The sequence below is a fragment of the Vombatus ursinus genome, unplaced genomic scaffold (genome assembly GCF_900497805.2).
Source record: "Vombatus ursinus unplaced genomic scaffold, bare-nosed wombat genome assembly UNPS02012515.1, whole genome shotgun sequence".
Taxonomy (NCBI): domain Eukaryota; kingdom Metazoa; phylum Chordata; class Mammalia; order Diprotodontia; family Vombatidae; genus Vombatus; species Vombatus ursinus.
The window spans coordinates 898059-909781 of record NW_020952293.1 but is presented as its reverse complement, the minus strand read 5'-3'; the positions used below and the strand labels follow the sequence as shown (position 1 = coordinate 909781).

The 11723-nt window shown below is 42.1% G+C and overlaps 1 protein-coding gene across 1 annotated transcript in view; it reads left to right on the top strand.

Annotated features, from left to right (window-relative positions):
• Window positions 1-11723, top strand: part of PRSS54 (serine protease 54) — a 127640-nt gene that overhangs the window by 112629 nt on the left and 3288 nt on the right. The window contains exons 2-4 of the mRNA XM_027857911.1: window positions 5090-5273; window positions 6996-7251; window positions 8292-8423. Coding sequence (XP_027713712.1) covers window positions 5090-5273; window positions 6996-7251; window positions 8292-8423 — 572 coding nt within the window. The remainder of the gene's footprint in view (window positions 1-5089; window positions 5274-6995; window positions 7252-8291; window positions 8424-11723) is intronic.

Below are 11723 nucleotides of genomic sequence, written 5' to 3'. Positions count from 1 at the left end.
GAAGGAAGGAAGGAAGGAAGGAAGGAAGGAAGGAAGGAAGGAAGGAAGGAAGGAAGGAGGGAAGGGGAGGGAGGGAGGAAGGAAAGATTTATCCTTTTCCCTTAATTTCTTTCCACTGCTCTTTCTTCTCTGCCTTGTTTCCTTTTTCTCTCTCTTCTCTCTCTTTTCCCTGTTATTCCCATTCCTCTTTCTCTTTATCCCCCCATTCCCTACTACTCACTTTTCCCCAGGCTATCTTCTCCTATCTCCTCCCATCTTTTGCCTCTTTTCCTCTCCCACATACAATCATCCCTATTCCCTTTTCTTACTGCTACGATGCTTATCTCTTTCTCTCCTGGTTTTTCTTCTGTTCTCCCCATTCCATTGCTTTCCTAACCTCTTTCCCCTTACCTGGTTATCACCCTACCATAAGTACTTCCCCTGAAGATGTCAAGTTAGGCTGTGGAAGGAGATAAAAATTGCCCCTAGGGCACCATTTTGCCTCAGGCCAGCCCAAAAATAATGCCTGGATTATCCGTAACTGGTGCTCAAATGATGGTTGTTTTTTTTTTAAAGCTTTACACTTAGGAGTCAGAAGACATAGGCTGCCACTAACTATGGAACCTGGGGCCAATCACCCAATTATTCTGTATCCTATTTTCTCAGCTGAAAAATGGAACTAATGACACCTCCCTCCCTCCCTTCCAGAGATGTAAAATAAAATGAGATAATAGATAAGAAAATTATTTGAAACAGAAAATGTTCTGTACAAATGCAAAGTATTATTACTGCTATTACCGTAGATTAAATTCTATTCCATTACATGGTTAAGGAATAAGATGCCCTGGTAATAAAGTATCATGACTAATAGACACTTACCATGTATATGATACATAAGTGACCATTTCCCAAAGAATTCGACAATAAAATGTTTTAAAATGTTTCCTTACTCCCATCACTCCTTACCTTGTAGAAGCAGCTAGGTGGTGCAGTGGATAGAGCCTGAGCCTGGAGTCAGAAAGACAAGCGTTCAAATCCAGCATGAGACACTAGCCATGTCACCCTGGGCAAGTCACTTTACCTTTACCTCAATTTCCTCAATTGTAAAAAGGGGATAATAATAGCACCTACCATCTAGAGTTGTGAAGATTAAATGAAATAATATTTGCAAAATGCTTAGCACAGACACTTAATAAAAGCTTGTTTCCCGTCCTTCCTTATATTATTAGTTCCTTGAGGGAAGGGCTTGTTTCGTTTTTGCCTTTGTCTTCCCAGGGTCTAGCTAGAACAGTGGATGCTTAGTAAATGTTCGGTGAATTCAATTAAATGCCATTCACTCTTAGATGATTCAGAAGGCACTCTGCTGAATTGGTGAGTCTTGGAAGTGTCCATTATTTACAGTCTCTAGTTCATAATCCAAAGGACAATGGAAAGATACATGGTAGTTACAGGCGGGCAGCAGCTTGTTACTAAGAAAAGATCTGCACGCAAGAAGTGGGATAAAAGGTATTATGGAGGATTCATCTGACCAGAAAAGGATGTGGGCTAGTGAGAATGGGAGTCAACAGATGGACAGCTCAAGCAGCATACCCAAGATACTAAAAGAGGAAAATCTCCAGGGGTTAGCTAGAACTTCTACTAGGGACTTATGGAAAAACATGGACAAGAATTACGTAGGATGCAAAGAGAGAGGACTCCACATTGCAGATCTTTCAAAGTAGACTACTGAATAACACATTTATAACATTCTGACTGTTATTATATGAAAGAATTTTTGTGTGTGGGTGATCTGTGAGACCTCTTCCTCTTCTAAATCTATGTTTTTCTTCAATCAAATTGTGTTTATATCCCATTGGAATCGGTTTTAAGTCCAATACAATCCATAAAGTTCTAGATGCCTGAGCAATGCCCCATGGCAGCTTTTTGACCTTGACTTCTTTTCAGAAAAGCAAAAACAAAGTAGGACTTTTTCAACACCCTCTTGGATCTTTGTTTTGACTCTCCTCTTAGAGCTGGAATGAGGATGGTAAGGCTCTTCTCTCTCTAGTAAATGGACTAGATACCAATGTCAGGAGTCTCAATATTCAAGGAATCAGAGGTTGGGGGATACCAAGGCAGTTAGAAAGGGAAGGGAGAAGGAGGAGGAAGTAAATCCATGTGTAGCAGAGGTAAGACAAGACAAACATGGAACCAAGAGACTAAGGGATAATGGAAGAGAGTCAGTGGCATGTCATAACCAAAAGTCATGCCTGAAGGGTGATCTTTGTTAATGTTTAGCTACCATATACAATATGGAAACCCAACCAGTGCATATGGTAGCAGCTCATTTTCCTTTTACCATCTTCTATGTCTTCATGTCATTTTCAGACATTGCTCAGCTCATTTGAGAGGTAACATGGAATGATCACTGGCAATTCAACTCCAGGGAGCTAGAGGACCCAAGTTCAAATCCCAGTCCTATTACTTTGCTAGCCACGTGACCTTGGGCAAATTGCTTTATGTCTCAAAGTCTCAGATTCTCCCCATGTAAAATAAGAGGGTTAGACTAGGTGATCTCCAACTCTAAGATCTTAGGAATTGAAAATCAAGCTTCCACAACAATTAGGTCTGGGGAATCTTAGTGCTGGAAGCTTTTCCCCAAAAATTCCTTTATGAAATTCCAAACTGGTAATGAAATGACAAGGTAAGCTGTCCTTGTGTTCTATCTATGTTTCCAGCCTCTCCCTCAATTGTGAGGAAAAAGCTGGTCTGTGTATTTGCTTTACATGACATCTTGAACCAAATAGGGTTCAAGTATGTTAGTGCTCTATCTGAAAGTTCAACTAATATTTAACTTAACATCAAGGCAAAACTAAGCCCAGACTATCCTAGGTGCCTGTAATTTGGAGTGAATCAACACTGCACCTGCCAGAGAATGCAAATACACTACAGGACTTGGATGCCAGAGAGGAAAAACACAGAAACTTTGTTCATTAAACCATACATGTTTATTATGCCCTGCTCACAGGGCTCAAACATGCCACTGTGATTTCTGGACCCTTTGCAGGGAGGGGAAAGACTCAGTGGAACACAGGATGGAATGGCAATAATAGAGGAGATTATGAAATGGATAAAGGGTAAAAGGAAGCAGTAAGGACCAACACATGGTGACCAGCAAACAGGAGACAAGATGATTGGGTCCAAAGGATTCGAGCTAAATTGACTTCTCAAAGACGACAGCTCTTCCGGTTTGTGATATGCCAACCATGACCATGGTACTCATAAACTGATACCTTGGTGCTGTCCTTGGTGTGCTACCAAGGAGTCAGGGTACTAGATCATTAATCGAAAATGCATTAATTGAAAAAGTGGGGCAGCTAGGTGACCCAGAGTAGATAGAGCACTAACCTTAGAGTCAGGACCTGAGTTCAAATCTGGCCTCAAATACTTACTAGCTACGTGACCTTAGGCAAGTCATTTAACCCTGATTGCCTCAAAAAAATGCATGCATGTAATACTGAGCAAGAGAACCTTCTAAGAACCTGTGATGCAGCATGGTATGGTGGAAAGAGGACAGGCTTTAGAGTCAGAAGACCTGGGTTCAAATTCTTCCTCTATCAATTACTACCTACTTGACTTCGGGCAAGTCATATTACCTCTGTAGACCTCTTCTAAAACATGTCCTAGCTGGCCTTGAAAGGTCCCTTCCATTTCTAAATCTGTGATTCTATGCTATGTACAATCATCAGATGTGTTGAATACCGTCTAAAAGTGAATGTTATATTCACTGGGAGTTGAGGTCAAACAGTTAAGTTGTGGGATCCCAGTACTATTTGTAGGGCAGAAATCTTCTCTCAGCCTGTAAAGGGATTCACACATCTGGGTCTAGAGACCAATTAATTGTGAGAATGAATGGAATGGTCACAGAGTGTTGGATGGGATGTGAGTCCCATGGGCAATGTCCAGTAGAGAAGAGAGTCCGGTCTGAAATACTGGACCCAGAGGAGTATTATCAGACAAGCAAGGTTATGTATTAAGCACTATCCATGGCCTGAAGGGCAATTGATTCAAGTCGTAAGGTGCATAAGAAGAAATAGGCATTCAAATATCACAGATGAAAAAAAAATAATATTGAACAGATATAGCCAGTAGATGTTATTTTCCTTTTACCACATTCATGATACAATGTCTAGAGGGACATTTGATGACTTTGTAGATAGCTGTGAGTTATTAAACAACAACAAAAAGATTGTACCAATTCTATCAGCATTCTGCTAGCACAAGCTTTGCTTGCCCTCAGCTGTACTAGGAACATTCTCACAATAGCAGCATCCCATCTGTATGAGATAAATGGCCAGGAATGTCCTGAAGGCCATATCTTCACTCTACAAGGGACAAGAGGAAGAAAGAAAAGCCAAAGTCTACCTAATCTAATAATCTCATCGAAGGATGATTTCTCAAAGAAAGGCTTTTGTTTACATATTACAAAAGATATTTGTCCTCAAGGGAGACATTTTAGAAAATATGAATATTCCCTTTTATCTTGGGGTCTCTCTCAATCTCTCTCTCTGCCTCTCTCTCTCCCTCCCTCTCTCCCTCTCTCTCATCTTCTTTCCCTCCTTCTCTCCCTTCCTCTCTCTTCTTCCTTCTCTTTTCTTCTCTCCCTTCTCTTTTCTTCTCTCCCTTCCTCCTCCTCTCTCTCTTCCCTCTCTCTCTTTCTTCTCTCTCCTTCCCTTTCCTTTCTCTCTCTTTCCTTCTCTTTTCTTCTCTCCCTCCTTTCTTCATTCTCCCTCCTTTTCTCTTCTTCCCTCCTTCCTTCTCTTCTTCATCTTCTTCCTCTCTCTCTCTCTCTCTCCCTTTCCATCTTAAAGGAAACCCATGTACATACCAAATAAGGTTTATCTTATTTTTATTTATTTTGTTACCTGTGCAGGAACCCAAAAAGAAAAATTTTATTTGGAAATAAATTGAGCTAGTTTTGTAACACAAACTATGTTTTGTCCTGGTTGATAAGAGTTTAAGGCAAGAGTAGAGGGGACAGCGAGAAAACAGCAAGAGACAGGCCCAAGAAGTCTTTGATTCTGCTGCAGTAAGACCTTGTCTGAGAGCTTGGCCTACCTTTCCCTTGCAGGTTGTTTGGTCCAAAGTAGCTTCATTTCTGCTTTTCTCCCCAATAATGATGATGATGATTTAGCCACTGTGGATACATTCCCTTGGGTAGTGTCCTTGCAGGATTCCTGGTATACCCATTTGACTTTTGGATGCATCCTAAATGAGTTCTGGATCCTAAGCATCGCTTCCTGCTTTCAGAACAGGCCAGCATCCACTGTTTGCTTATTCATACATCTTAGCTAGCTCAGATAGGTACTAGGACCTGGAAAGGGGAAGGGAAGGAGTTGAGGGTGGGAAGAGGAAAGGCAAGGGGGAGTGCTTAAAGGTGGAGCTAGTCTGGCACATTGTGCCCACCCTGTCTCTGGAGGTCATGCTTCGTCTCTCATCTCTGGCAACAGGAATTTGACAGGCTGAACCCTTCTTGCACCACACAGCATGCTGAGTTCTAAAAATTCTCAGCCTCCAAAGGCTTGACTCAGCAGGGTTGGTTGGGCTGTTTTATTTTTGTTTTGTTTTGTTTTGAACCTGCCATGGGAAATCCAGTAACAAGGCCAATTGAAAAATGAAATTCTATCTGAATTCCAGAGAGAATGAATGATGAAAAAGCACTGGCTGATCTCACAGGAAGACGCTGCTCCTTCCTTACCAGTCCAGGGCCCTTTCCCTTTGATGTCATCATTATCACTTTGGATTAGTGAAAAATGTGAGAAACCAGGTTTCTAATTGGAAGAGCTGGGGAAGAGTTAGAGGTGCCCCAGCATGTGTGAAGATACTTTGTGGTTCCTTCCCTTCCTCCCTGCCTCCTCTCCCACTATCTCCTAGCCAACAGTGAGCTTAAGATTTTTGGAAGTCTGGGTTTCCCCACCCTTTCCTGTAACCTACAGAGACACCAAGCTAAAAGACTACTATCATCCTTTATGACGTTGTTCATATGAAGTTCATTCATTCCTTTGAAAAACCTTTATTAAGGTCCTATCACGTGCCAAGCATTTGGCATACAAAGATATTAATCAAAGAGTTCTTACCCTCAAAGGGCTCACATTCTATTGGGGGAGACGACATGTACATAGATAAACCCAAAATATACACAGAAAATAGTTTGGGAGAACCACTAACAACTGGAGAAATCAGGAGGTGGCATCTGAGCTGAGCCTTGAGAGGAACTGAGGATTTTAAGAGGCTAAGGGTAGGGCAACTAGGTGGTACAGTGGATAGAGCACTGGGCCTGGAGTCAGGAAGACCTGAGTTCAAATCCAGCCTCAGACATACGTTAGCTGTGTGACTCTGGAAAAGTCACTTCACCCTGTTTGCCTCAGTTTCTTCAACTGTAAATTGAGCTGGAGAAGGAAATGGCAAACTGCTCCAGTATCTTTGCCAAGAAAACCCCAAATCGGGTCATGGAGAGTCAGACACGACTGAACAAGGTAAGGGGAAGAGCTTTCTGGGAACAGTCAATGTCACCTCTATGGCCAATGAGAGAATATGTTTTTCTTGACTGAACCTTTGTGTTAACAAGGGTTTTGTTTGTCTTTTTATCTTTTCCCAATGGTGAGGGAAAGAAAAGAGTGGAGTAGAAAGGAGAAAAAACAAAGGCATGTTCACTGAAAAATAATTCTAATGTTTTTTAAAGCAATGTCACATCCAGGGAATATAAAGCAGGCCAGCTTTGGCTGGAACACAAAGTATAAGAGGGGGTGTGGTGTGTAATCAGTGATTAAAAGGGATTCCTGGAGCAGAAGCCTGCTCCGTTAATGTTCCCTTCCTTGTCCCTTTGGCACCAAGGGTTTGTCCCCCCAAAGCAAAGCTTGGGGGAGGGGAGTTGGGGGGAAGGGGTAGGAATCAGTGGCTTCTTTTCTTCCTGGCTGCCAGTGGAGAAACTCCGTTCATTCCATTTTGGCTCACTCCACACTTTGTTGTCTCTCCAGGAAGAAGGTTTTGGCATTGGTTGGTATCACTGACATGAATGCCAGGAGAAGAACCCAGCCAGAACATCCCATCTCTGCCATCCTCAGGCATAAGGGCTTCAATGACATGACCCTGGAAAATAACCTTGCTCTCCTGAAGACCTACACAGCCATAGAGTTCAATGACCAAGTTCAACCCATCTGCTTACCTGGCAGGAGGCCCGCCCCAGGAATCCTGGAGAACTGCTGGGTGTCAGGATGGATCCACATTGTTGCAGTTAATGCCTTTATTCTAATAAAGGGTGTGTGCTGGAAATGGGTTTGGCTTGCCAGATCTCCTCAGTATTTATCTTAATTAGCCAGGCCACTAATAGCAAAAAAGAAAAAAAAAGTTGGGCTAGAAACCTGGTATGCAGCTCGGTGGATAGAACACTGGGCCTGGAATCAGGAATAGACACTTATTAGTTGTGTGATTCTGTTTGCCTCAGTTTTCCTCATCTGTCAAATGGGCTAGAGAAGGAACTAGCAAGCCAAGAAAACCCCAAATCAGGACAGGATTGAACAATAACAACAAATCTTACACACACACAACAACAACAAAAAAGTAGGTGTGTGGGGTGGATGGGTTCTTGAAAAATGTCCAGTTCTTCCTTAGCTAGGTGGCTCAGTGGATGGAGCACTGGGCTTGGAGTCAGGAAGACTTGAGTTCAAATTTGACCTCAGATACTTGCTAGGTGTGCAACCCTGGGCAAGTCATTTAACCTTTATCTGCTTCACCTATAAAATGTGAGTAATAATAGCATCTACCTCACAGGGCTGTTGTGAGGATAAAAAGGAAGTATTGTAGAATGTTTTGCCAACCTTAAAACTCTCTATAAATGCTATTATTATTATCGGCTCATAAATACTAGGCCCATGTGTTTTCTTAAACACTGGTCTCTTCCTGTCCCACGTTGATTCTAGTAGTCCTGAAAATTGGTGCCATCTAATAGGAAATGAGGAGAAAACATATCCTGGATATAGGGCTGATTGCCCCTTCATCCAGCTCGCCCAAAGTGATGTCAGTATTCTGTTAGATAAGCTCTCACCGTAGACCAAATTCAGCAGAGACAGTGTGATGTCAAGGAAAGTGCACTAGATTTAGAGGCAGAGGCCTTGGGTTCAGATTCTAACTCTATTCCTTGCTAGAATAGAATCTGAGAGTGCATTGATGGAGGCCTTCCCCATTGCCTCATATTTCAGCATCTTTATTCAGATAGTCTCAGCAAAGGAGGCATTTGTGTCCACATGTATTGGGCTTGCTTTTTCATGGTCCAGACTAGAAAGAAAATGGAGATGGATGTCCCAAGGAAGCTTTCCTTGCAGGAAGTGTGGCCCTGTTCCTTAAAGAGACCCTGGGGAACGGCCCACTACAGGTCCAGGGAAGAGAACAATGCCTTTGGATGCTTGGTAAGAAAATCTAACGGTAAGCACGGGATGTAAGAACACCGGAGGAGCTGCAGGCCACGTCAAATCACTTGACACATTAAACTATTAAGTTAATTAATTAAAATGATTGATGACTGACATCACTGAGGGAACTCAATTCAAGTGAATGAAATGAACATTTATGGAGAGCCTCCTGTGTGCAGGGCACTGGGTTGGGCTTTGGTAGATTGACTCCCAGTCAAACACATAGCATCATGAACTTATTTTTATCCAGCTATACCTCCTCTAAGCCTCTTAAGTGTAGAATCACAAGATTTCATTTCTGTGGAGACCAAACTCCTTTTTAATGTAGAACCTTTTCACCTGCATTGGTGGTTCAATGGCTAGAGAGCTAAATTTGGAGTCAGGAAGACATGAGTTCAAATCCTCCCTCAGAGACTTACTAGCTGTGTGACCCTGGCTAACTCAAGTAACTGCTCTCGTCCTCAGTTTCCTCACCTGTAAAAATGAAGGGGCTGGACTGGATGACCTCTGAGAACCCTTCTAAATCTAGGATCCTGCATCTTTCTAAATGAAATCTCCCTAATCAGACAGTTGTCCCACAAACCATGCTTATTCTGAAAGCTCCTCAGGCTCTGGGCTTAGCAAAGCTTTCATCAGATGCTCTCTAAATAACGTTCAGGAATCCTAAATGGAAACCACAGCTAGGTCCCAGTTAGTTCAAGTAATGAATCATTACCAGGAGCTGCAGGTATCCAAATGGATAATTATGTAAAATATGATAAGGGTTCCAACCCAGTGGAAATATATAGTGTGAATTCAAGTAATGGGACTGTTTCACGGAGATCCATTATTTCTTTTTAATAGTATTTTTTCCCCAATTACATGTAAAGACAAATTTTAACATTCATTTAAAAAAATTTTTGAGTTCCGAATTTTCTCCCTTCCTCCCCCTCCCCCAAGACGGTAAGCAATTAGATACAGGTTGTATACATGCAATTATGTAAAACATACTTCCATATTAGTCATGTTATAAAAGAAGAAACAGACCAAAATAAAAAACTTAAAAAAAAAATAAAGTGAAAATAGTATGCTTTGATCTACATTCAGACTCCATCAATTCTTTCTTTGGAGGTGGATAGCATTTTCCATCATGAATCTTTTGGAATTGTTTTTCACCATTTCGTTTCCAAGAATAGCTAAGTCATTTACAGTTGATCATCATACAACATTGCTGTTACTGTGTACAACGTTCTCCTGGTTCTGCTCACTTCACTCAGCATCAGTCCATACGAGTCTTTCCAGGTTTTTCTGAAGTCTGCCTGCTCATCATTTCTTACAGCACAATAGTATTTCATTACATTTATATACCACAACTTGTTCAGCCATTCCCCAATTGATGGGCAGGGGATTCATTATTTGGATTAAACAGACCTATCTGCATTTTAGGGAGAAAAGGAGATGTCGGATATTCAAGTTGAGGGAACTTTACATAGATAAATACAACACATACACAAAGTTACAAGACCCCTACTAGGAGGGATGGGGTACACATCAGAAAAGGCCTTTTGTGGGGCATGTCTCTTGAGACAGCTTCTCAGGGTGCTCAGGGTTCCAAAAGGCAGAGAGGAGGAAGGACTGTATTATAGGCATGAGCAACAGAGCAAAGGCATGAGATAGAAATGTTCCATATAGGGAAAAGCAAGACCAGTTTGGCTACACATTTTATATCTGACATAGTGTTTTCTTCCTAACAACCCCATCAAATAGGTGGCACAAATCCTTATCGCCTCTAAACTGAGGTTTAGAGAGAGGCAGTGAGTTTGTCTTTGTGTCACGGTATGTGTTTGAGGGAGACCTGAATGAGGACTACTGTGGCAAGGGTCATTTCCATCACCCCTCCCCCCGACCCAAACACACACACACACACAAACCTTCCTACTTCTGCGTCCTGAAAACACAGCTTGAGAGATTACAGGAAGGAAAGAGCTCATTCACCACCTGTGTCACAGTGCCTGGCACAGAGTAGGCAGGTGCTTAAGAAATGCATACCAACTTAACTTGACTCATCCTACCCCTCTACAATCTGCCCCCTCTTCACCCCTTCACTAACACCTGGCCTCAAATACTAGATTTGTCTGTTACTACTTTTGTGGCCTTGGGCAAATCAAGATGGTCTCGGGGTCCTAACCAGCTCTAAATGTATGCTCCTATAGTACTAAGAGACAGAGTTTAGAAGGAAGTGCATGGCAGCCAGGTGGTATGGTGAATAGAGCACAGGATGTGGAGTCAGGAAGACCTGAGTTCAGATTCAACCTCAGACATTAGCAGCTGTGTGACCCTGAGCAAGTCATTTAACCTCTGTCTGCCTCAATTTCCTAATCTGGAAAACACCGCTCATACTTCCAAGGGCTGTTGCAAGAAGGAAATGAGTTAACATATGCAAAACTCTTTGCAAACTTTACAATGCTATATAAATGTTAGCTATTATTCCTGGCTCGTACTTGGGTGAATACACAGAGTGAGCATTTGGGAAATAGCTAGATAAGCAGTCCAATTTTATGCATGAAGAGTGTAATGTGAAATGATGCAGAGGGCCAGAAATGCGGGGCTAAGGGGTCTGAATTTATCCTAGAAGCAACAAGGAGCCACAGAAAGTTTTTTAGCTAGGGAGTCACAATGTCAGACATGTGCCTTAGGAAGATTTATTTTGACAACTGTGTGAAGGATGGATTGGAGAGGGAAAATTCTGGAGATGGAGGGAAGGATTAGGAGGCAACCTGGGATAAACATCTTAGCCACTGGCCATTCAAGTCTCTGCTGTCCCATAAATGACTTTGTTTAGCAAACGGTCAGAACAATTAGGGGGTTCTGAAAGGCTGACGTTTGAAGAGCAGATCTGAAATAAAATTTTCTAGTTGGCCCCTGATACAATGAACCTCCCAGCCTCTAAGTCAAGAAATACCGTTTTGACGATAAAAAGCATGGACGCTGGTTTTACAGAGTGTCTAAAGTCACAGGGAATGAGGTCATTTGAAGCTGTCCTCACATTCCCCGTTCCAAGGTATTTTTGGCAATAGCCGCTTTTTAACACTTCTCTTCCCCTTGCCAAGGCATTCATTCATGCCACCCATGTAGAACAGAATAAATCACCACCATCAAACTGATTAAAAGGAGCCAACGTTTTGTTCTCGGACTAAGTGGATTAGACGGGGGAGCAGGAGAATTAGAGATGAAATTTTCCATTAACATCCTACTATGAGTAGAGACAGAGACACAGATTACTCAACAGGACAATTTTAAGATTCAACATAACGTGGG